This window comes from Cydia fagiglandana, chromosome 23 (genome assembly GCF_963556715.1).
Source record: "Cydia fagiglandana chromosome 23, ilCydFagi1.1, whole genome shotgun sequence".
Lineage (NCBI taxonomy): Eukaryota > Metazoa > Arthropoda > Insecta > Lepidoptera > Tortricidae > Cydia > Cydia fagiglandana.
Genome location: NC_085954.1, coordinates 5,035,926 through 5,063,908, shown reverse-complemented (window position 1 = coordinate 5,063,908; position 27,983 = coordinate 5,035,926). Strand labels below are relative to the sequence as shown.

General features: G+C 36.2%; 1 protein-coding gene and 2 non-coding genes across 3 annotated transcripts; all 3 read left to right on the top strand.

Moving 5' to 3' along the window:
* Nucleotides 1-204: 204 nt before the first annotated feature.
* Nucleotides 205-23,880, top strand: LOC134675932 (uncharacterized). Its single transcript, XM_063534276.1, has 4 exons — nt 205-308; nt 18,561-19,861; nt 19,940-20,062; nt 23,634-23,880. Exons 1-4 carry the CDS (start codon nt 305-307, stop codon nt 23,847-23,849), a joined length of 1,644 nt encoding a protein of 547 aa, XP_063390346.1. The 5' UTR covers nt 205-304; the 3' UTR covers nt 23,850-23,880.
* Nucleotides 12,196-12,268, top strand: Trnaa-agc (transfer RNA alanine (anticodon AGC)). The gene has a single exon. It is a non-coding gene; the product is annotated as a tRNA-Ala (tRNA).
* Nucleotides 12,497-12,569, top strand: Trnad-auc (transfer RNA aspartic acid (anticodon AUC)). The gene has a single exon. It is a non-coding gene; the product is annotated as a tRNA-Asp (tRNA).
* Nucleotides 23,881-27,983: the final 4,103 nt, after the last annotated feature.

Sequence of the window (27,983 nt, the reverse complement as noted above, 5' to 3'; positions counted from 1 at the left end):
CAAATTTCAACGCCCTCATGTATAAGCAGCAATGTATAAGGAGTGATTCGATACCGTCAATATTTACCACCACGCGATGCTGTTTAAAACGAAAAACGTTGCCTTTCAACCTGCCAGTTCGAAGTTTGAACTCAATTGAACGCTACGTTTGTTTTTTTTTATTTATTATTTTTCGATGTGAAACGGCCAGGATTACATGGATAATTTTTTTTTATTTAGTATAGTGGAAAGTGTGTTTGAAATCTTGGATATTGGGTTAGCTTTTTAGAGGAATTCGTTTTTTGGAAGCTTGGGATTTGCAAAAATGCGTAAGTATATTAATAATCTTTTAAATCATTTATTTACATACAATATATATATACAGTGGTAGTGGTACTACTAAACGAAATTAATAATTAATTATATTTATATTACGTATAAACAAATCACTAAATGGTATAACTGAAGTTTTTATAAAAGTAAAATTGTTATAAAAGTCAAGACTACCAACGGTAACAGAAAATAGATGTTTCGGTTTTGGGCCAAAACGGAGTCTAAACATCGGTTTCGGCAAAAAATCCTGTTTCGGTCGGACAGTACCTAAACTTAAGTTACATGTACTTAATTAGGTACGTCACGATATAATGAGATAGTCTAAATAGGATAGTGATGATCTGGAATTAATCAAGTGGAACGTTTATATTAAGAAAATAATTTTAAATTAGGTACTTAACCTAAAAAAGAAAGTTCTAAAATATTTCTAAACTAAGTAACCTAAAAGAAAGTTTGCAAAACTTGTGGTAGATTGTTACGTAGTATTTATTTTTGCAGCTGCACTAAAAGAAGAATAGATATAATGTAATATAGAGGTTACTATAGTCTTTTAATTACTCTAGATTATTATTTATTATTATTATTTTAAACTTTATTGCACATACAAAAAGTACAACAGGCGGACTTAATGCCGGTATAGGCATTCTCTACCAGTCAACCATAGGGCGAAACAGAAAAGCGTCCATGTGGGTGCAGTGAGAAATAAACAGAAAAAAAAAACGTAACTTTTGAGCGAAGTAAAATATCAACATTCTAAATACCTACTATATACATATAATTATGTTATACCTTATGACTAAGAGTACACTAAATACATAGATAGATATATATATATATATATATATATATATATATAGATTAATGCATTCAGGGTAATGTTAGCTGCACAGCTCAAATGCATGGCTGAGATAAAATCTTAATTACAAATTTCGCAACGCTGAGGAAGTTAGAAAGGTCAAACTTGTTAAACTTTAATACAAAGTATATATTTATGAGATAACTGGTATAATATCTTCCGTCTGCGTCGTAAGTTAAATTAGACCATTTTTAATTTGAGGTGAAATATCACATTTAATATGTGGGTTGGGTGACAATGCATCGAGCTGATCTTAGGCCTGAGTTACACTTGTAAGTTTTACTTACGTAAGTAGGGACACGGCTATACTACAGAATGAGAGATGAATATCGTTATCTCATTCTAACAAATAGCTTTGTCCCTACTTACGTAAGTAAAACTTACAAGTGTAACTCAGGCCTTACGATGGAACTTTTTTAACTATTGGTCTAAACAGTGAGCAATCATGCGAATCGAGACAACACTAAAGTTTATTTTTGTTGATATTTATAGATATTAAAATTAATTACGATATGTAGGTATACGTGGCTTTCCAGCTCAGAAGGGCCCTTATGCTTCAAGTGCAAACCGGACGTTTTCATCTGAAAGTCCTGCAGAAATTCTGATAGAAACGTCATTATTGCAGATCTCATAAGGAATATAAGGATCCATGTTCTGTCAATGTCAGAGCAGAATTAGCTTAGACTCTACGGCATCTTTTTCAATTATTATTCTAACTGTGAGGGTCTTATCATGCATGCAGGTAAATGTATTATGATTTTAAGGAATCAATTCGTATAAGAGTTGATAAACGTTAACCGTACCCAACCAACATCAGTATTAAACGCGGGTAATGTTTTAACCATTACATATTTAGTTGGTAAGTGTGATAACGGTGCTTATAGACGGGTTAAGGACGTCCACACAAACCTGGCAATTTGTCGGAGGCTATCGGCTTTCCTTAACATTGTTCACATCCTTGTGTATTGCACAACTGCGCGACAGTCCCCTAGGCTTATTTGAACTTATGTAATCTTTTCTTACGGCTCGATTCGGGAAATGAATTAGACATGCACTAGATATGAAATAGTAAAGATATGTGACGTTCCACGACAAAAGGTACCTTTATGGCGGCTGGCGCTTACGCTATTATTAACGCCGCTTCAATACTCAGCCGGGGCAATGGTACCTTTTGCCGTGGAACGTCACATATCTTTACTATTTCATATCTAGTGAATGTCTAATTCGTTTCCCGAATCGCGCCGTAAGTCTTGTTATCGATAAGTATCTGTAGATTGCATGCGTCTACGTTGGTATTCAGAGATCATATGCCCTAATACCTACTCTATTTTTACTTTTATAATACTTATTATAATGGCGAATCAACTTTTAGACCGACACTTTTCACGTATCTGATGTTACAAAGAAATAACTTTTCCAATTGAATATTTGTCTATAGTTTTGATATATTAGAGAGAAAATCGCTTGTTTTATCCCATAACATATAATTTATTTATTATTTATTTATTAGTCAAATAAAGTAACACAGCATTACAGTAAAACCAAGGCACTGTGAAACTACAAAATAAAATACAATAAGATAAAAAATGATAATGATATAAAAGTAATATTTATTTATAAGTGTCGATTGAAGTTTAAATTTTAGGTTTAAGTTTTAAGAGGATATAGAAAATGTAATCTCTGTCTGAAGACCCTTTCAAAAATATTGCATTCAAAGATAAATACAATTATAAATATATCTAAGTAATAAACCACAATATAAATATTATTAATATTGGTTTGCACTAAAAGTAAATACTCAAAGTAACATCGACTAAAGCGCTTCACACACCTAAGTAGTACATAATTCAGTAAATGGCAGCAATATATAGAAATGCCCAACAATTTTCAGCTAATATTATAACCAGATTATGATATTAGCTCTATTTTCAACTCCTTCTGCTTTCAATATAATATATATAATATATTCGTTGTAAATTGTTGTTCAATACAATTTTCGTCAGTCGCGACACTAGAGAATTCTAGTATCAAGTAGCGATACTGATAATTCGGCTACTCAACGCTAGATGTCGACTGCGAAAATACCTAATAGTCGTTTAGGCATGAACACTGATGTATGGAGTGAGCACTCTATTCTTACTATACATATTTCTCTATGGTAACGTGTATGAAGCGTTTAAAAGCTAATCAGTTAGAAATCTCTAAGAACATGAAACTTTATACACATATTATAACTTATAAGCAAGATATGAGTTATTTATGATCATAGGATTGGCTTTAATAGTTTGTGCCAGCAGCTTGCGTGTATATATGTAATAATCATTCACCGGTCATGTATCTTCTCATTACTAATGTAGTTACCTACTGACCTTACTCAAATAAGATTATAATGAATATTTTAATATCATTAATAAATTACACGAATTTACACTTGCGATAACGATAGGTATGGATTGCTTTAAAATTGGGTCGATTAATATGAGTTTTAATTCTAAATAATATATAGAGTCAGACCTAGCTAACTTTGCATTTTCAATCACAAAGTGTGGTAATGTTATCGTTTATGTCAAATTTCTATGGAAATATGACGGTACGTCTATAATGACATCCCCTTTTCTGTTCAAGTGGGTGCAAAGTTAGTCTAGACGGACTCTATGATTATAATGTAGATACCTATGTTATAGGTATCAGTATCTATACATATATAGTCTGTCAAGCCATTGCCGTCAGTAGAAAAAGGGTCAAAATTAAAAAATGTAGGCGCGAAGTAGGGTTATCGTCCCATAGAAAACTTTGAATTTCGCGTCTTATTCTACTGACAAACTAGTTTGACCGGCTATAGTTGCTAAATTGTTTTAAATTAACCACAGATTCATCAAAACCAAATGTTAATACAGAATATTAACATTATCATACATCACATTCTACGTAACACGCGCAAACTAAACGCATCCTTCTGAATAAAACATCACAAATACTGGCTGAATACATAATCCCTTTGCGCGATTTGTAATTTAAAACAAGTGAAACCTCTATCCTTATTGGTCGGGCCGGAAGAAATGGCGCCAAAACACGCGTTCCGTTGCGTCACATTACGTAAAGGCGTGTCATCCGCGCTTTTGTGAAACGGAACGTATTCTATTGAATTTATTATGTGAATTAGGAAGTCTACTTTTATGTAGGTTAGTGGATGAATGGCGAGCGAATTCGAGTTGTATTTTTAAGTACGTCTACATTCCGGTCAAACAAGGTTTTAAATTAAGTATTGAAATAGTAAACTGAGCGTGGTGCAAACTTTAATTTTACAATGGCAGTGTTGGTTTAAAAGCGAATTTTAAGTATATTATATTATATTTCTTCCATTCATAAAAATAATTTTTTGATCATTGTCTTAATAACTTTAATATGGTTAAGTTTGGTTGCACTGATGTATCAAAAATGGCATGAAAGACATGTTCACATGTATAAGACGTAGGTATATGTACCTATACTTATATGAACCTATGCGAATTATAGTCATGTAAGTCCAAACAGGTTCTGAAAATAAATGCTTAAGTGACCTAATCTAATCCTAATAGGTATAGGTAGGTATACTCTTTTGGCCTTAAGTTAAGTGCTAATGACCTACCTACTTAATTTGTTGCACTTTAGACGGTAATGATTATACATTTTATACATTAATGATCTCCGAAATGTATGTACTTATGTGTGTGTAATAAGTGATACACTAAGCTAATAGTTGATAAAAAAAATAAACCTGAAAATTTGCGAAAGTGACGCCATCTAGCGAGGTATACCTCTTAGCTTATAAGCTTTGAGTAGTTTTTTTGTCACTACCTACACTAATACTTTAGATAACTTTTGGTTTTTGTATATTGTGTCGGCCTTAAGCTTGTCAGCAACAAAGACCAATAAGTATTAATTTCAAACTATAATTGCCTCTGACAATGCTTCCTAATTTCCGTATTGATATTATATTAGACGAAATATGATCTTTTACATGTATAGGTAAGTAAGCGAAATACAGTACCTACCGATGCATGGCTATTTGTGATCAAATAAAATTAGCACCACAAAACGTTTACTATGGCACCGACGCCGAAATCGCGAAAAAAAATTTGGTTCCTTCATACATTTTGCTGGTCTCATTTAAATTCTATGGGAGAGTCAATTTTTTTTGGCGATTTCGAAGTTGATGCCATAGTAAAAGTTGCTCAGTGTGACCCATTCATTAACGGGCTTGAGTTAATGTTTTTCGTTAATTTACATACTTACTGTATATATGTGATCAAAGTTGTGTTGTTTTTCCATTGTGCTTAAGAACGCTGTACCTATAGTTCTAGACTTGATACCCTTTGCTGGATATACAACGCGTTACATAAGCCACTGAAAGTGGGGTGGGTACTCGTTGTATAGGTCATACTGAGTATGTTCTACTATGGGACTAACCCCGAATTGCGATAAAAAAAATTGACACTCTAATAGAAGATATCAACATCAGCCAGCCAAAATGTATGGGAGAGTCAATTTTTTTCGCTATTTCGGGGTTGGTTCTATAGCAAAAGTTGCTCAGTATGACCTATTATACAACGTGTGCCCATCCCACTTTCAGTGGCTGGTGTAACACCTTGTATATGATCAAACCCTGTTTTACAAGCTAATCTTCGATTAACTAACGCCCACAGCTCGGCAAACTTCTCTAATACTAATTTCTGGTTTCAACACGTTACATTCACTTCGTTAAGGGCATCGGGTTGAGATTCCTAACTTGTGACACAATTTGTACTATATTATACTATACTGCAATGAAAATAGGGCATTTTATTTGCAAATTTCCATAGAAGTTGAGTCATTATTATCGCTCTGTTATTGAGACATAGGTTCAGCTGTTGGTTCCATTCTTCGCTCACAATCTCTCTGCTTAGCCTTAAAGTTGACTGGTAGAGAATGCCTTATGGCGTTTAGTCCGCCTTTTGTACTATAAGGTTTTTCTTTTGTGCAATAAATATTAAATAAATAAATAACAGTCAGCAATACTATTAGATTAGCACCTTTGCATATAAATTTATATGTTTATATGTTTTATGTTTATTTATATTTATACCCCCCACCTTTTCTCTGCATCATTTAAACATTTTAAACGCGTGCATAGCTACCTGCATGTATCTAAATGGCGTTAGACCAAGAAAAGTCTGCAGCGATTTTGATGACCCACGCAGTGCATGTGTTATTTATACGTCATAGTTTCATAGAAGTTTGACGTTTAAAATAACACTTGCACTGCGTACTTGCGTAGGCTATTAAAATCGCTGCAGACTTTCCTAGTCTAACTCTAGTTCCAGCAGACAGTAAACAGTAACCCGGGTAACAGATAAAATAAACTGTTTGAACTGTGATAAAATCAACAAAAAGTGAGAGTAACGTAACCAGCGATCACGCAAGAGTTCAATATCACGCGTCAATGGTAAAACTCCCATACGGTTACGTGCAAGTACGGTTAGCAAGCAAAGCTGGAGCGGTAAAACATGGAAGCGGAACGCGCTCTTTTAGTTGAACGCATTTTTTATTTGTTTGGATGCTGCAGATTTGGGAAGGGAGGCCTTTGCCCAGCAGTGGGACACCTTATAGGCTCGTTAAAAAAGAAAGTAGGAACTAGGAACTAATCTGGTAGAGAATGCCCTGTAGCATTAAGTCCGCCTTTTGTCACTGTATATTTTTTACTGTGCAATAAAGTTTAAAAATAAATAAATAATCTAGCTACCACAAACCATAATCTAGGTATATACTCGAACACAAATTTTGTTTATATTTCTCAATTCCATTTAAAAAACAAATTGGTACAAAATCAGAACGATGTGGCCAATCGAACTTTAGTAGAGAGTTAAGATATAACAAAGATAGCTCAAATTATTATTATTTATTATTTATTCAGGTAATTACAACACAATATCTAAGCTTAATTACAAAAGTATCGTTAAAGCAGTAAGGTTTGTCTCGATACTCCATCCGCGGTAGATATTAAATGTGGTTATGTTTCATTATTTTGGGGCAAAGAATTTTAAAAGCTAAATCCACATTATGGAATGCACCAATTAGATCTTTATCTAGTAGAGAATGCCTTCCGGCATTAAGTCCGCCATTTTTACTTTTCATGTACTCGTACCTATTTTGCAATAAAGTTTTAATTAATTACGATTTTTTTCATTTATTATGAATCTGAGGAATAAATAAATATAAATAATAAATAATAAATAAATATTATAGGACATTCTTACACAGATTGACTAAGTCCCACAGTAAGCTCAAGAAGGCTTGTGTTGTGGGTACTCAGACAACGATATATATACATAATATACAAATACTTAAATACATAGAAAACACCCATGACTCAGGAACAAATATCTGTATCATCATACAAATAAATGCCCTTACTGGGATTCGAACCCAGGACCATCGGCTTCGCAGGCAGGGTCACTACCCACTAGGCCAGACCGGTCGTCAAAATACATGTAATATAAACAAAAAAAAAACAATTATAAACTAAAATTAAAAACTACATAAAGCTACAACTAAAATAACTACTAAACTAAAATAACCTATAAATAAAAAACTGCCTCCAGTTATGAATCTTAAATAATAAATATAATGAAAATTAAAATAAATCTAAGGAATGCTCCCTTTACTGAATTTGTATGGCGATAATTACTAGTTCCAGTACTAGGTATATTTAATTCAGAAATACACACGCTAAAACCAACAATATTTTCAAATCTACAGTATAACTTATTATTTGACAATAATACTTACTTTACCAATCCGCAAGTTTCTAGACTTTCGTTGCTAACTGTACCTACTCACAATAATAACCTCCCATACATACATGCATTGCATAACACAATGATGGTCGCACGACACTTTCGTCGGTTTTGCTGTGCGCATACGCCGGTTTTTGTGAACCCACTTAATTGGGACAAGGTTGGAATAAACTTTATGTTAAGTGTTCATTAAATTCAATATTAACATTAACTTAACTTTTGTGCAATAAACGGACGGTAAATATGTGAAATGGATTAAAAAAAAACAAATTAACTCTTTCAATATCACTGAAAAAAAATTTGCGGGACTAGTTGAAATATAGTAATTGTATTTTTTTCTGCCCAAAACAGCTCTATTTCTTCAAACCTTACAAAAAATAACAAGATCATAATAGTAATACCTATAAATATAGGAAGTATCACATTTATAAAATACATATGTATGTTAGTCTGTAAGGTATTTGTAATATGGGCCTTGTTGCCTGAATTAAATATCTAAATTAAATTAAATTAATTTAATTTTAATATTATTCTAGTTTGGTATTACATTGTACATGACCTACTTTTCTTAGTACCTACCTTATCACATCGACATCAACGAATGTAATTATCTTATCAAATCAATTGCTGTCATAAATTAATTAAAACACAAACGTACCTCTGTTTGTGTGATATCTCGTCTAATCTGTAACTACCTATTTAATTAAAAAATCTTGTAAAATGCGTATCGATGTCAAACAATGTTGAAATGTAATTGTACTGGCGAACAGGGGATAATTACACATATGTGGGACTTTTTTTGTCATTGATACTAATAATTAAAGTACATAGTAAAATAATGTGTATGTGTGTAATGTGTTGTGTGATATTGGTATATTATACTTAATTATTCAGTTGGTTCAAATAAAACTACGCACCGTTAATTTTCATGAAAATTAAATTAATTACCGTAAAACGGGGTGAGTAGGATTCGCGGGGAGAGGTGGATTATGAATGGGGAGAGAAGGTTTGAGAGGGGGGTGAGAAGAGATTTTAAGGCTACTGCTACAAAAATAATGTATTCCAATTTAAAATGGAGCTATAATACGCATAATAAAAAAAAATTCTTCCAACAATCTTCCAAAATCACCTTTGTATGAAAACCCCTCTCACCCCAAATACGAGGCACTATGGGGTGAGGTGGATTTTCCTCTTTATCTTCAAACTCGTCAAAGTTATGAAATGGAACTACCCAAAATAAAATAAAAACTAAAATACAAACGTCCGGAACACTTATTGTATACACCATTCAGTTATCATATGTAAAAATAAATTAATTAAAAAATTAAAAACACGACTGCCGCAGTTTAAATCGAACTGAAAAGCTAAAAATAATGTTAATATGTTAGTCACATAATTTTATGAATCTAAATTCGAATGTAAATATACACTCACGGTCATTCACAGTAAATACAAAGAGCTATGCACATTTATGTCCGTGACTGTAGGTACGTGTACATTTAATTTCAATTACAGTCGGGGGACCTACCTAAGTGCATCTCAATCAAAAGGTCCCCCGACTGCAATTGAAATTAAATGTACACGTATACCTACAGTCACGGTCATTAATGTACATAGCCCTTTGTACTTACTGTGAATGACCGTGAGTGTATATTTACATTCCAATTTAGATTCATAAAATTATGTGACTAACATATTAACATTATTTTTAGCTTTTCAGTTCGATTTAAACTGCGGCAGTCGTGTTTTTAATTTTTTAATTAATTTATTTTATTTTAAACATTTTAGTGAAAAAACTAAGTAAAACTACCATTTATAAGGGTTTCCCCCGGCCATTTAGTTTGTCAACAAAGTTCTTTTTATGTGGATAGGTATTAGCTCCTAGGACTGGGACCTTCTAAAGGCAGAGACACACTTATTACGGGCGTCTTTTCTGTGGATAATATGTGAATGTGTTCACAATTTGGGACATTTGATATTTGATATTAAATATAGCTTCTTAACTTCTTAAAAAGAAGTGGAATTTTGAATTATAATGGCCATGAGGGTTTGAAGGTCCACAATAAAGACTCATAATTTTAACTGTCACTAAAAAAGTTTTTGATCCAATTATCTTCGTCGCAACTTCAGCACGACGACGCACACATGGCCTTTGGCAAAATAGCACCAATTCAAAGATCAATAATGACAGACTGTATGTAAAAGGGCCTATTCGACGCTAATAATATCTTTAAGTGTTAGTACCTACCAGTGGCGGCGCGTCAAACATATCCATAGGCAAGCCGGGGCTAATTAGGCTTACATATTTCCTTTACAACTCTGCTCAAACGTCCAAAAACAGGCAAGCTGGTGGGAATCGGCTTTTATGGACGCGCCGCCACTGGTACCTACCTACATTCAAATGATGAACTTCCAAATAAAAGTAGGTAGCCCTGACAGACTAAGATGGCTGAATGCCGAGCTCTGCGTAGGGCCGAACACCCAAAGCGTCCAAGAGAAGCGAGTTTCTACGCGAGGCTGAAGGCTAAGCTGCGGGACGTTAGCGGTGAAACACAAAACGACTGTAGGTACATGTGTTAAAATACATAAGCTGAAGACCGACCTCCGCGTAAGTTGAAGGGCTAGGGATTCTAGCAATTCCTGCAATTTCTTCAAATATCTGACCAAGTTCCGCGAGTACTAACCTCCCGCAGCTCGGTCTTCAGCCTTGCGTGGAATTGCGACTTCTCAATTATGATACTAGGAGAAATTGTAGAAAGCGCGTACCTGTCGGACGCTCCGGGCCTTCGGCTTTACGCGGAGTTCGATCTACGGGCTTCGCATTTAAACACTGGCTATGCCCGACTCATTTTGTACGAGGGCGCCGAAGGCGCCCGACTTTGGAACGCGTACATCTCGCCACATACGTCGGGCTAAGCCCCACGCTTTAAGTATGAGGGCGCCAAAGGCGCCCGGATATGGTAAGCGTACAGCATGTCACGTACGTCGGGCTACGCCCAACTCTCTTAGTATGAGGGCGCCACGACTTTGGAACGCGTACAGCGCGCCATATACGTCGGGCTAAGCCCGACGCTTTGAGTACCTACAGCGTGTGACGTACGTCAGGCTACGCCCGACTCTTTCAGTATGAGGGCGCCGAAGGCGCCCGGTTTTGGAACGCATACAGCGCGCCACGTACGTCGGGCTGCTTTGAGTATGAGGACGCCGACGGCGCCCGGGTTTGGTAAGCGTACAGCGCGCCACGTACGTCGGGCTACACCCGACGCTTTGAGTATGAGGGCGCCGAAGGCGCCCGGCTTTGGTAAGCGTAAAACGTGTCACAACGTCGGGCTACGCCCGACTCTTTTAGTATGAGAAGGTCGAAGGCGCCTGGTTTTGGACCACGTGCAGCGCGCCACGTATGTCGTGCTATGCCCGACTCATTTAGTATTATTCAAACCCTATCGCTTAAATCGAAGTTCACACGTTTAGATTTCAATAGGGCGATTTAGTTCCTAAAATTACTTTATAAAAATATACCTATACAAGTCATATGGATGATTTGTATATATTTTTATGATCAGCGGTAAATACCCTTTTATTTGATAGCTCACTAAATAAGATAGAAGAATTTATTTTTCTTAGCACATTTTGCAAATCCTTATTTAACCAAAATAAGATTTAAGCGCGTATGTTGCATATATATTTTAAATCGCCTTTCAAAGCTCTTCATTTTGAGACCCCACTCGATAGGTTTGCAAGATTTTTTTTTCTAAACGTCACGCAATATTGTATATTACGTCCGCCATATTGTTTTTATAATGACGTCATATAGCCTATGTCACCCGGGATGACGTAAGGATTCTAATGACATATCATACATCTAAATCGGTTAAGGCATTCAGAAGTTATGGTGGAATAAAGAAACTCACATACATACAAACATGAACGCTGAACACAATACACTCTTTTTGTTTGGGCAGTCGTGTAAAAACAAAATGTTATCGAGGTTTTAATGTCAGTTTTAACCCTACTCACCCCATTTTACGGTACCAGCTAATTATTTTGTATGGTATTATTGTAATTTTAATTTTTAACAAGCAGAAACGTCTGCGAACGATGCTATTAAGCTTAGAATAAATTTAAAAGTGGAAAAATTACTGTCTTGGGTGAGACTTGAACTCACGGCCTCTGGATCGATACTCCAGTGCTCTTTTGCTGGCTAGGGATGAGGTCTTGGTGGCTCAGATGGCAGAGCGCTGGAGTAGCGATCCAGAGGCCGTGAGTTCAAGTCTCACCCAAGACAGTAATTTTTCCACTTTTAAATTTATTCTAAGCTTAATAGCATCGTTCGCAGACGTTTCTGCTTGTTAAAAATTAAAATTAGTATGGGTAGCACATCGTAACTGGTGGATTTCCAATATGACTTGGAACTCCGGTAGCCGTTTAAGAAGTATAACACTCTTACGGTAGATGTCGCTAAGGGTCCCCTTGACCTATAATATGGTGGAAAGATTTGCTGGCTAGGGATGAGGTCTTGGTGGCTCAGATGGCAGAGCGCTGGAGTATCGATCCAGAGGCCGTGAGTTCAAGTCTCACCCAAGACAGTAATTTTTCCACTTTTAAATTGATTATTGTAATTTTCTTATAATGTGCACACTTAGTAAATTAAATACAGTCAAATACCCTGTTCGTCTTACCGTTCGTTTTATATACACATATGAGGCTAACATATGCGAAACACATTCAGCCCAGATAGACAGACGGACGTACAACAGGTTTACCGCCGGGCGATAGTGAAAGTCTTGGTCAATGCGCTTGTGACGGAAACGGCATATGTTTACGTTTATTTGTTTAACTTAGGTAGAAACTTACTACCTAGGGTACATAATAAATAATAGTACTAGGTACAGAGGACTGACTCTCTAACAAAACGCGGCTGTTACGATCAGGACAGATATGGCCGCTAGATGGCGACAGCGCCACGCGCGGCTTATGACTAGCCACCAAAATGGGTGTGGAACGGATGTACTTTTAGCTATCTGTAGCAAAGCGACGAAATCGCGGAGTGACCCACGCCTACCTACCTAGGACCTAAAAAATAAAATATTTCACTTTGACAGTCTTTGTCTTCCGTTGTCCCGGCCTTTGGCCACGGCTCATGTATCATGACGTAGGCACTAGTTTTTACGGAAGCGATTGCCATCTAACGTTCCAACCTAGAGGGGAAACTAGGCCTTATTGGGATTAGTCCGGTTTCCTCACGATGTTTTCCTTCACCGAAAAGCGACTGATAAATATCAACTGGTATTTCGTTTCATTCCGAAAAAATCATTGGTACGATCCGGGGTTTGAACCCGCGACCTCCGCATTGAAAGTCGCAGGTCCAGTGATTACCAGTTCGCCAGACGATATCAGCCTGTCAGTTGTTCGGAACTGTCACCTTTTGCGTTTAACTGACAGGCTGATATCGACCGGCAAAGTACCTAATCGATGGTCCCCTTTACCGCTATAGGCCACCGGCGCTTCATTTCACTTTGACAGTCGTCATGGATACGATAAATTCTGTCTGAGCCAATTTACAATACTTCAGTAGTCATTAGTCAAAATAGCTTGAAACTTGTAGCAAAGACATATGTAACTTCGTATAAGATTAATAAAGTCTAAGGAAAAAAAATACCTCGGAAATCAAGAAAAAGTCATTCTCGGATAGATGCCGTACACACCTTTGGCCTATGCTATGACACCGTTTCATATTTAACAATTTTAACACATAGGTGAATGAACATGGGTCAAAATCATATAACCACTCACTTGCTTGATATTTTTCAGTGACCTCTATTATTATAATAAAATAAGGGTGACAGCTGGTAGCTACAGTTACCAAAAGCAAGTGAGTGGATAAATAAAAATAGTAAAATCATTTATCCATATCTATAAATTTTTTGATAGTTTTATACGTTTTAATTTTGAGTTTTAGTCGTGTGTCGAAAGATGGCAGTAAATTTACTGTGACTACAAAATTTACTATGACAGGGCCCCTCTATACTATCTATTCTCTTTGCTTGTAGTAATAATATTTGTCGAAACAATGCGTAAGTAGGTAGGTTTATGAGAAACAAGCAAACTTACACAACAGTATTCAAATATTTAATATCTAGTGTGAAATATCATGACATCAACTGCTCGATTCGGGAAATGAATTAGGCACTCACTAGATATGAAATAGTATAGATATGTCACTAGATATGAAATAGTGAAGATAATATCTTCACTATCTTTACTATATCGTATCTAGTTAATCTCTAATTCATTTCCAGAATCGCGCCGCAACTTTCTTGTTAATTATACATATAGGCACATCTTATTATTTTCGAATAGTATAAGCAAATTAAGTTTTTTGTATAACTCACGATAGTTTCAATTCGATTAAGTCAGTTATCTGCAATGCCATTAAAGATAAGTATGACAAGCATTAGCACAGAATAAATAATAGTACTAAGTAGGTACAGAAGACTCACTTCCTAACCAAAGACATATGTAACTTCGTATAAGATGAATAAAGTCTAAGAAAAAAACCGCGCAAGTGCGAGTCGGACTCGCGCACGAAGGGTTCCGTACCATAAAGCAAAAAAAAAACGGAAAAAAATGCAAAAAGAAAACGGTCACCCATCCAAGTACTGACCACGCCCGACGTTGCTTAACTTTGGTCAAAAATCAAGTTTGCTGTATGGGAGCCCCACTTAAATCTTTATTTTATTCTGTTTTAGTATTTGTTGTTATAGCGGCAACAGAAATACATCATCTGTGAAAATTTCAACTGTCTAGCTATCACGGTTCGTGAGATACAGCCTGGTGACAGACAGACGGACGGACGGACGGAAGACTTCGCTGTCCGTCCGGACAGCGAAGTCTTACTTAGTAATAGGGTTCCGTTTTACCCTTTGGGTACGGAACCCTAAAAACGTGCCTCGGAAATCAAGAAAAAGTCATTCTCGGATAGATGGCACACACACCTTTAGCCTATTCTCGGCTAGATGGCGTGACGACACCGTCACATAGATATGGGTCAATTTTTGAAGAGGGTGTTTTTCGACATTTGTATGGCAATTTTTTATTTTTTAAAAATCTGATTTATAATCATCGTTTTAGGAAGGGTTCTTAACAACAAAAAATATACTGTAGGAGGCACCTCTGTACTTTTTATAGTTAGCTAGATATGGACGTTTAAAGATCGACATTTGTATGACACTATTTACTATTTAGCCATTTGTAAGGTGCTTTTGACATGTATAAGGCATTTTTTCGACATTATATGGCAGTATCAACATGTATATGCCACTATTTATTATTTTTGTTGCATTTATAAGACCCTGACGACATTTGTATAACACCTTCTCGACATCTGTATGGCACTATGTCGACATTTGTATGCCACAATCGACATTTATACGGTCAAAATAGCCGTATAAATGTCGCCATACAAATGTCGCGACATGTCGCCAATAATATTCTTTTGCGATATTTCCTACACAACACAACCGATTCACTTATTTATTTTACTATATATTTTAACACTATATTTGCAACTATTATTATAAAATAAACATTTTTATTCCAACTATGTACCAACGTATTAAGCGTCCATACAAATGTCATTGTAGTCGTACCAAAATATATCGAAAGAGATTTTTATCTGTTTTTAAATAAATTAAACTGTTTCCGGGTCTACATTTGATGTCAATCGATGCCCAACTAACCGCACTATTGCGTTGTAAATTTAATCTAACCGTTATTCAATAGACAAAGAAGATTATAGGGGGTATATTTAAGTCATAACAAAATAGGTGCCGCGCGGGACAGCGATAAAAAGGCTTGCCTTGTTTTATTAAATAACGCATTAATTTATCAATATGATTAAATCAATTCTCTAGAAAATGCTCTTTATAGAAATACAAAGTTGTTTATAGTACGTTGGCTACATCCAAAGTTATGTTTTTTTTTATTGCGCGATGCCGCCACTGGGACACGCGAAAAACGGCAAATTTCGCCGTTTTTGGAACTTCAAATGCGATTTTGTCAGGAACAAATAATATTTTAGGTACAGTTGTGCATGATTTTTAAAGCTTATAATACACTGAATGAAAATAAATACATACCCAGTCTTTTAGTCCTATGGACTTCGAGTTTTAGCCGTGGGACAGCAAAAAATGCCTATTTGAAAATTGACCCATATCAGTGAATGAACATGGGTCAAAATGATATAAAAATAATAAAATCATTTATCCATAGATATTCATTTTTTTGATAATTTTATACGTGTTTATTTTGAGTTACAGTCGTGTGTCGATAGATGGCAGTAAATTTACAGTAACTACAACATTTACTATGACAGGACCCCTCTATACTATCTATTCTTTTTGCTCTAACAAAACGCGTCTGTCACGATCAGCACAGATATGGCCGCTAGGTGGCGACAGCGCCACGCGCGGCTTATGGCAAACCCCAAAATTGGGGTCGAGTGGATGTACTTTTAGCTACCTGTAGCAAAGCGACGAAATCGCGGAGTGAGCCACGCCTGGCATTAGTAAATAATGATATCTGTATAACCAAATATGACATACATTTTCTTAAATACACGGATGAACTTGAGTGGCTTACTTTTACATAACCAAGTCATTACCTCATTAATCATGTAACACGATCATGTGTCCATTCATAAATATATGTACACCCTTCAACCTTAAGTCGATGGATTAAGACCCAAAGTCGTAGATATATTTTGAATGTAATACGGGTCATGTGTGTGAAAGCTCATTTGCTGTATTTATGTATGATGTAATATTATATGATCGGTTTGACCTTCCTTCCGGTTTCTTTGACAAGAAAATATATGGATGTGTAGCGCATTATGAGTTATTTATACGTATAATAATATAATTCGGTTTAAAGATATTTATTTCTCAAAAAGAATAACAGTCATTCACTTAGATGAGAAACATAATTAAGAGGTCGTTTTGACATTTTATTAAATAATGTAATCGTGACATTTGCAAATAAAAGCTATCATAATTCATAAAGAATGCAATGCATATTCAATGGAATATGGGACAAAGGTCACGTGATTTAGAGAGTCTAATGGAACAAATGATGAATGATGGTATTACACATAGATAGGCAAATTTAAAATGGCTCTGATGTGCTGACACCCTATAGCGTAAGGTAAACGTATTAGGCTTGACATGCAAATGCCCAATATATGACACCCTGCTGTCACCTCTATTGACAATAACTTAAGTTTTAAGATGACATGTACTGGGTCCGCGCCGAGCACCAGTACGTTTACCTTATTGGGCATTGCGACAGCGACACTTAACGTAGCCCGCTAAAAATTAACTAGAAAATTCAAAAAAGTTATTAAATAAGAAGAAAATTCCCGATTATTTAGTACCGACCTAAGATACCTGAAATAATTTGTTTTTATTTTCAATAACAATAAAATGGCATTTCGGTTGGCCTATTTACTACTCAACCATTAGAACACAAGTCATTTTAGAACTACTTAATGAATTTTTCAGTCGTAATATATATTTTGGTTAAAAAGTCGCGTTGTGATACCATATGCTTTTAATATTTTAATTCAAACTATTAAATATTTCGTAATCATAGTCCAATTTTATTAATGGTATGGTTATATAATTTGCCTGCCTGCAAATCCTGCAATCCTGGTGAATGCTATTAGGGGTCATCCATTAATTACGTCACACCAATTTCTAGGTTTTTGACCCCTCCCCCCCCCCTTGTCACACTTGGTCACATTTGGCAAACACCTCCCCCCCTAGTGTGACGTCACATTTTTTCTACGAAATCGCCAAATCGAATTTAGTAAGTACCTAAGTATTATTAATATTTTATCAAAATATTTTTGACGATATAAATATTAGTAATTTTATAACCCAAAACTCCTTAGGAAAGAAAATTAACGATTAAAAACTATTTTCGTTTTAAAAACTTGTTATTTAAATGTACAGCGAACTAAATAATTTAAATAAATTTTCGGTTACTGTTGAAGTTAAAGTGACGTCACATAGTTTGTGTCTCCCCCCTCCCCCATGTCACAATATGTCACTTTTTCTTGACCCCCTCCCTCCCCCTAAACGTGTGACGTAATTAATGGATGACCCCTTATTGCTATTATGCATCAATCCCGGGATTACCGGTAACACTGATGCTCGAACTTGGCGGTTGAATACTCTGTCTCTAATGGGATTGCATTGGCTATCAACATTTCTCCGAAGCATTCTAATCCTGAATTGGACCCCATCAAATCATCAAAACAGGGAGAAACTGGCAACTATCTATTAGATAATAATTAATCACGATAATATAAATGTGGGCATGGGTAAACATGTTTTCTATTTACAGATACAAATCTGCTCACATATATTTTAAGACACCTTACCTACTTTTTATTACTTAGGTAGGTATTTGATATCGATTGTATCTTACTTACATAGGACTTTACATTTATCTTGTGTATCCCGTATCACTATTTTACAAACAGAATTTCTTACTTATTTTTTTTTTTTTTTTTTCAGGTACAATGCCGCCTTACACAATACTCACGCTTCTCCTGATAATACCAGCAACCATATCAAAATCAGTAAAATCAAATGCGCGCCCAGTCCATGAAATCATTAATGAACAATCCAGAATAGACGAAAAGAAACTCAGCAGCCCAGGCTTTCTACCTTATGGCAACCCTTTAGCAGGCAACTCTCAACAAAATGCTAGACTACATGCGCAGAATCAACAAGCTATGTTCAACGCAGAAAGAATAAGGCAACACAGAGCTCAAGTCCAAAGATGGACACAAGCCCCGATACAGATGGACAGCTATATGAAAGCTTATCACGAATCACAAGAGAGCCATCAACTAGCTTTAGAACAACAGCAAGCGAAGCTAAGAGACGCTAAAGTAATAGTTACTACTCCTAAATCTAGACAAACAGAATATAAGAGTAGAAGACAAGAGAAAAGAGTAGAACCTAAAAGAGTTGAAAGAATCAGACTCCAAAGTCCAGAGCCTACGAAGATTACTAAAGCTGATGCGATTATAAAGGAGAGAAGCAGGAACCATAGGTCACATGGTTCACTAGATCTCCAATATCAGCAATATCTTCAACCAAAAAGGTACCAGACTGTCTATATTTCACCAGGACCTACTTATGATCAAGGAGTAACCATCAAACCTAATGGTAATGTTGGTCTAAAACACTATCAAGCTACGCATGAAAGTAAGTTATATACAGAGGCCATACCAAACACGGAGAAGCCTATTTATCCTAAGCAATATCATCAAATGCAAGAGTATCAATCTGCTCAAGATATTGATGCATTAAAATCACTACTGAAAACTAACTCTAAAGATCAACAATTATCTGGAGTAAACGCTTTAATTGTATCAGGAAACCAAAACAAAGAAGAAGAAGAAAAGCACAAAAATCTGGAGACGCCGATAGATCTATATTTCTACTTAAAAGATGCTCCAAACCCAAATCTAGCACAGCAGTATGATCATACAAAATATGTCCAAATACCACAATATGCTAGCGCTTATATGCCTGAACCTGTAGTCAAGGATCATAAACCTATAACTGAGCAAGTAGACGATATTGAAGACCCTAATAAACACAGAGCAAACCTTATCAGACCTTATGGAGTACAACCTATTGTAACCCCAGCGCCTGCCGCACAAGATACAACCACAACTAAAAGCAACAATTATTATAAAGTCGAAGTAGCCAGTCAGACTATTTCCTCAGGACTCAAGTATAGGGAGCCCGATTATTACGTAAATGAAGATTCAGCTAAACCAAGTCAGCAGGCGTTAGAATATGCCCAGCCACAATATCCACCATCGCAGTATGGGACACAGTATGCTGCTAGTGCTGCGACTCAGCATGCTGCGACCCAGTATGGGACACAGTCAGACGAGAGCGACCAAAGCGAAAGATATCTTCATCACAACGCGCAACACACAGGTGTCCAACATTTGACAGGAGATGGCACAGGAGTGTCTGCATACGGCGATGATAGTGTAAGTAATAAACCTTCTGAATCCCTAAAAAGAACAAGCAGATCAACCCTTGAAACTGCTCCCTTTCTTGTACCACAAATCACTAATTCTTCTTCTGTAACTAATGATACAGCTCCTACAGCAGAATCCCTTATCAGACTAAACCCAAGAGGTAGACATCGATTTAACGACATGTCAACATTCTTAATAACCCCAAAATTCCCTATAGGAGAAGCTACAGATTACACATATAGCGATTATGAGGATGATATTAGACCGCATCGTCCCAACAGACATAATCAAAGAGATTACGATGAAGACTACGCATACGATGACGATTTTGATTACGATTACGAACATACAAATAAAGATCCTCTTTACAGCTTGCCGACGCAAAGTTACGCCCCTACTGTAGGTTATACAAATCCAAATAAATATAGGAAAAGATTTCCAGAAGTCCAATATGGTGTTCCTGAAACGTCATACGGTACACCTTTAAATTTTGATACCTCTTCTTCTTACGGACCTCCAATTTACGGACCACCGAGTTACAATCCTAGCTCAAGTTATTCTTTTTCCAGTGGACATAAAACTCAACAATCCGAACCCCTTTACGTTTTATCCCAATCGCAGCTAAAAAACTTGATAGGACATCACAATTTGAACATTCAGCACTTGGATATTATCCAAACTGCGTCGCCTAAAATAAAACGCAAAAGACCGACGGGGCATAGGAAATATAAAAGACGGTATCCGGAAAGCTATAGGCAAGCCAAAATAAAGAAAACTTTACATAAAATACACAAAATTACGGGTCATTAACAAGCTCAGTTATTTAATTTAGTTACGACATCCAAATGTTTAAATCTGTATTACAATTATCGCATTGTACAGTCTGACACGATCTTGTTTATAGAACCATAAGAGCGTGTCACATATTTTTGCGGCCTTCGAAGAGTAACATATTATTGCAGGTGACAGTACAATATACATTTTACGAGTAGGTATACATGTTTCGTGAAATATAATTAATTTAAAAGTTTCACCACCCAGTTCGTATTTAAATAACTCCCAAAAACATGTAACAGAATTTAATTTAAACATTTTCAATTTATTGTTTCACAGAAGGTATTACTCGCTCTCTGATTATAAACATAATATTACGTGTATTATTTATGTTAGTTGTTAATCTAAGTACCTATAAATAGGTATTGATAAATTATAAACATCAAAGCAGGACCGTGAACTAAACTCAACCAAGGTTTAGGTACATTCTCTATTGAACAGAACAAATACTTAATAGCTAGGTACTGCCAATGCCAACCCACTCTCGCATTTAAACTAGGTACAATTATTTAAAGGTTATGTCCTAAATTGTTTAGGGCATAGGCATAACCTTTAAAGGTTTTTAAAGTTTTAGGTAAACACAAAACATTCAATTTGAGATGAAGTTTTCTTGTTACTTTAATATTATTGTGAACGTATTGAAATTTCTTGAAACTTACTTTGTAAATTCCATTTAGATAAGTTAGAATATTTATTTATTTTGCAAGAAACCTAAGTAATTATTATTGTGGATGAAATTCTAGATTGCTCATAACGTTTTACCTTCTATGATGATTTGAAATAAATAGACATGACATCGTTAAAAGTTTTATAAATCATATCGTTTATGACTGCATTTAACTTTCTGTAAGTACCTTAGATAATAATAACTATGATGATGATGAACCATGTACTCGTTATCTAAATACTGAGTTGCATTTGTTGAATTAATGTTAATAAGTTATTTGATTAATTATATAAGCACGTTTATGTTAATTAAGTGTAATTAATAAACACGAGTTAATTTAGTACATTCATTTATTTTGTTACCTTAATTTATTTACATGTTACACAAACATCATTATTTCTATTTGATCGTAACCATAAGTAAACACATAAAAAAAACTGTTACCGTAAAACGGGGAGAGAAGGTTTGAGAGGGGGGTGAGAAGGAATTTTAAGGCTACTGCTACAAAAATAATGTATTCTAATTTAAAATGGGGCTATAGTAATACGCATAATAAAAACAATCGATCCAACAATCTTCCAAAATCACCTTTCTATGAAAAACCCTCTCACCCCAAATACGAGGCACTACGGGGTGAGGTGGGTTTTCCTCTTTATCGTCAAAGTTATGAAATGAAACTACCCAAAATAAAATACAAACTAAAATACAAACGTCCGAACCACTTATTATATACACCATTTAGTTTTCACATGTAAAAATAATATTTTATCGAGGTTTGAAAGTCAAATTTCACCCAACCCACCCCATTTTACGGTAATTTGAACTTAAAGATTTAGGGAGGCTGATATCAAATACACTAAATATTAGTAAGAAAACAAGTAAATTATGTGGAAAGTAGTATAACGTATAAGCATTTAAACTATGAGGTTGTTACACTTCATGTTCATACATAAGATTTAAAAAAAATCTAGTCCAAGCCCAGCATATAAGACCGCATAATATGCCCAACAGCCCGGTCTTAAGCCCGCTCCACACTCGTGCGCGAATCGCGGCGCGAAGCCGCGAACGCGAGTGTGGAGCTGGCTTTAACAAATATCTGCTGGCTAAAACAATAAATTTAAATAAAAATATACAAACGCAGAGAGGTTTGACGTTTAAAATAACACCTGTACTGCATGTGCTATCAAAATCGTTGCAGACTTATCTTAGTCTAACTCTAGTGTCCTGTGATCACTCGGAGTAATTAACAACGGAGACGCCATGTCTAAAATTTTCGGTACAAAATAGTCTGTCGTTTTTTGCGGGGGAGGAGCACATCAATTGTATAGGTACGTCATGTCAGATAAACGTCAGTCCATACATATGGTTGACCATTGGCCGCCTATTTTCGACAGAGGGGAATGCCTGTTAATGGCGGCTCCATTCTTAATTACTCCGAGTGTGATCACTCCACTAGCGTTATTAGTTTTTCTTACATTTAACCTTTTCGCCGTCACGTCAATTAAAGTGTCATCAACTCTAAGCCACAAATTGCACGTAGATAACCCATATAGTTAACATAAGAATAAGAATAAGAATGGTTTATTGCCACATACATGAAAATAACATAGAGTTAGAATTACTTACATAATAAGATACAACCGTTAAATTATCAAATTATACAAAGCAAAAGGTGAGAAGATTTTTGTATTAGACAAAGGGTTCCAGTCTCAGCGTGTGCCAGGCCTAGATGCCCGGCGCTGGTTTTCAGACCGGTCCCAGACTAAGGACGGTCGGAGAATGTTACACAATTTATAACAAATTCAGTACTTTGGTGCTCGTTTAAAATTTTACTACTAACATTTCGACCTATTGATTTTATTTTTACCTATTGATTTTAGCAGATAAGTTACAAGTTAACAGTAATACATTAAAAATATTAAAAAGTTGAATTGACATGAGAGAAAAAATTATACACTTGCTTACATTTGACACTTAAAAGTAACAGTACTGACTTTATATCAAGTCAATGGCAGCAAAAAGGTTAAGCTGTATTTCATATACATATACAGAAAGTCTCATATCACCTTTTGCTTCCAGCTCCATTACGCTGCCAACTATGAGTTCGGGTACAGAGTTCGCGACCACCACAGCGGCAACGATTTCGGCCACCAAGAGGCCAAACACGGTGAGAACACCAACGGAGCCTACCATGTGCTCCTGCCAGATGGACGAATGCAGAAAGTCCGGTATTCAGCCGGTCCGGAGGGCTTCCATGCTGATATCTCGTATGATCATTTGCAGTACAAACATTAAGTTCATACACAACATTAGATTATGTGGACATACCCAAGTTAAGGGCTAAGTATAAGGCCATTAATACCACACTAGCGTCGGCGTCCTCTATGGCTGCTGCTCGCAACGTTGGCCCAACGGTCAAGTGACGCCATTTTGCATAGCGTTGACTAGACGTCGACGCTCAAAAAACGCTGGTGTGGGGTGGATTTATTCTCATAGTAAGTGTGTGAGAAAATCATTACTTGTGTGTGTGTGTAAACTATGGTCCACAGGAGTGATAAAATTTTATTATAAAATCTGTGTATGATCTAAGAATAAGTTGTTAAATTGGTATTTTACTCGTGGAATTTAAAATGCCCCGTGAATGATGAAACCAATGTGCTTTCCAGGTCCATAAAGTGCCTTGCCTTAAAGGATTATCTTATAACATTAAAAAAAATATCATAGGGACGGGTATATTTAAATATCCACGCTTAAAATAAACTTTAATTGTATGCTGGTTTGTCTAGAAAGTTTAGAAATCTGGGAACAAAAGTAATAAAATAACTATATTGCAAATTAGATAGGCCTTCTTTAGGTACATTGGAAACGGCTCGAGTGAGTCATAAAGGCTCCTCTTCACGTTGGGCCAACGCCAACGCCAACGAGGGACGCATTTTTGCGTTAGAGGGAGCAAGTGATATTGCTATCTCATTCTACCGCATGGCTGCGTCCCTCGTTGGCGTTGACGTTGGCCCAACGTGAAGAGGAGCCTTAACATGAATATACTCGTAAAGGTACATGAAAAATCCCAGCACTGACTCTTTAGACAAAATCAGCATAATCCTGTTAATAATTTTGTGATACAAGTTCGTTATGTAAGAAACTAGGAATGTTAGTACAAAATGATACAAACAAGAGCGATATAATTTATTCACTATACAAGTATATCTTAAACTAACACAATACAAGTAATAAACATTAAAATTAGTGAAATAAAATCTTGGCTGAATGCACTTCAGTCGAAGTCGAGCGCGCGAATGGCGATCGAGAAAATGGCGTCAAAATTTATATACATTTCCCGCCAAACCTTAGAACGGCAAATAATATGTGCAAGTTATTTTGTGGAAAGAGAAACCGAGAAAGTAAGTGCGGCATTTATGGTGTACATTATGTATGTCGTCGCTTACTGTTCATTACGTAACTTTTACGTAATTATAATTAATTATTATTGACTTCCGTTTTTTAATGAGCTTAACAATGGTGTTACATTTGTCTTTTAGGCGTAACACATGCATTGTACGGAGATCAGAAATAAATTATTAGATAATCGGCCGTATTCGAACTTCACGATATTCACAAGAGACGACACGTACTAGATCCATTCTAGATACGTTATAGTTTAGATATCAACTAGTTCTCTTTTGCAGCGCAATTCGGGCAACCAATGTCACTTTTACGTTAGATAGCGTAAGATATCTATTAGATGTGAATTGGATCTCTAAGTCATATCCCAAGGAAATCGTTCAAGAGTATCTCCAGAATCGCGCAAATGTCAAATTTGACAGGTTAGATCTTAAACATATCGTTATCATATCTTGGTGATGTCTAAAAGATATCTAATAGATGTCTATTTCAAAATCCGAATCGGGCCCTATACAGACGTTGCAACAAATGACATGCGATTTTAGATAATTGCTGGCTATGTATGAGCAACGAATTCACTCGATCGACCAAATCCCGCAATGTATTGCAAATCATACGCGATTATCGGTGATGTTTGGAGAGGTCATAACTATGCGCAGATTTTGAAGTTATCTGTCACACTCTGGTGTGTAAGTACATCAACAAGTCAGATTCCTATCACATTATGACGAGTGGAACGCTTTGTCACAATAGTCAGAACAGTTACAACTCCGCCAGACTATAGAACTCGCACCAATAAAAGTCAGCAGCGGATTTGATAGCCCACGCAGTGTGTTATTTATACGTCATAATTTCATAGAAGTTTGATGTTTCAAATGGCACTTGCACTGCGTGGGCTATGAAAATCGCTGCAGACTTTTTACGGTCTAACTATATGAAAGTTGACTGGGTTTCTTTGCGGTGTAAATCTATCCTTTTTCTATGAGCAACTGCTCAAAACAATTCAAAAGTAGGTACACTTCTGCAGCGCGCTTGATGTCATCGAAAATATGTTTTAACTAGATGAAAACCCGGCCACGCTCGGGTAAAATAAATAATAATAATAGGTAATACTCATTTTGAATTAAGTAACCTATCTCATCTCAGAAAACTTTAAATCCGTAACATACAATTATAACTCTAAAAATTTACTATTCCGATATATCTAAAAACAAATAATTATGTAATTAAAAAACCTAATCCGCTTTTCTGGTAGCAGTTCGGTTCTGTAAGGGTCGCAGTTCTAACCTAACCTAACCCACTTCTGGTTGCAGTTTGGTTCTATAAGGAATTAAGGATCACAGTTCTAGCCTGACCCACTTTTCTGGTCGCAGATCGGTTCTGTGAAGGCTGCATTTATAACCTAGCCCACTTTCCAATCTCAAAAGAGGGAACCCTTTTGTACCTACCCTTCATGGCACTAAAGTGAAAGTATGGAAATTATGACTGCGATTTCATTCTTTAATATGAATGCCTATCCGTTAATATTCAATTCGTTCACAAAAAAAATAAACTGGATAAGTGCGAGTCGGATTCACCCACCAAGAACAGAACACTTTTTAGTAAGTATTTCTTGTTATAGCGGCAACAGAAATACATTATGTGTGAAAATTTCAACTGTCTAGCTATCACGGTTCATGAGATACAGCCTGGTGACAGACAGACAGACGGACAGTGGAGTAAACTGAAATAGAGGTTCCGTCACACCAGCGCGTTTTCAGAGCCGGGCCTGAGCGTTTTATATGAAAAAGTGGCGCGCCCCGCTCACGCGCCGCACGCCAAACGCGCCTGTGTGACGGAGCCTTAAATGTCATATACCTACTATTGTAAGAAAAACCGGCCAAGTGCGGTTCGGACTCGCGCACGAAGGGTTCCATACTTTTTAGTATTTGTTGTTATAGCGGCAACAGAAATACATCTGTGAAAATTTCAACTGCCTAGGCCTATCACGGTTCATGAGACAGACAGACGGACAATGAAGTACATCTGAAATAAATGTCATATACCTACTAAGAAAAACCGGCCAAGTGCGAGTCGGACTCGCTAATAGGTTCATAGGGTCATATCCAGCCTAGCATTGCATTGGCCCCGCTTAAATATTTTAAGAGTGTAATAGATTTGTAACCGGTCAGCAACGTGAGTCCCTTGGAGAAGCAGAGGTCTAGTCTAAACTCCCACTTACCATCGGCATTAACAGCCTTGTATGCTTGTTTGCCACCAACATGTCATATTAAAACATATTAATAAAAATTTACTCATTTCATCGGTCATATCCAGCCTAGCATTGCATTGGCCCCGCTTAAATATTTCTTTAATTTGTTTTTAGCATTTGTTGTTATAGCGGCAACAGAAATACATCATTTGTGAAAATTTAAACTGTCTAGTTAATCTAGTTATCATGGTTCATGAGATCTTGAGATACAGCCTGGTGACAGACAGACGGACAGCAGAGTCTTAGTATTTAATAGGGTCCCGTTTTTACCCTTTGGGTATGGAACCCTAAAAAGTGACCAAGGCCTCCAGTGCCCCAGGCTGGAATCAAAGCAGCGTCCTCTGCTATCGCAGCAGGTGCCTGTGCCATTCTGCCACCGGGCCACGGTTGCATAGGTCGAATTTTTGAATACTAAACACAATACTCCCATGGAACGCTTTGAAGTTCAAATCTCGTTACGTTACGATGGCGTTTGCACTTTGCACTATGTTCGGTGACTATTTTTTATTGTTAACACACACAATACACTATTTAACAGGTTTTTATCACGTATTTTCGAATAAATTAGTAATTCAAAACACCCCAAAGCCGAATGGTGTTGACGTCTAGGCAGTGTTGCAATCGTCTTAAAAGCCGTAACAGACTATCGCACGTTCTGGCTTAAAAAAAAATGTAATAATTATACCGGTATACATATCCATATGAAACGAAACTTAATGCAAATAATAACCATTATACATACCGGAGTCATCAAATAAACAGTAATATTCGTCTTG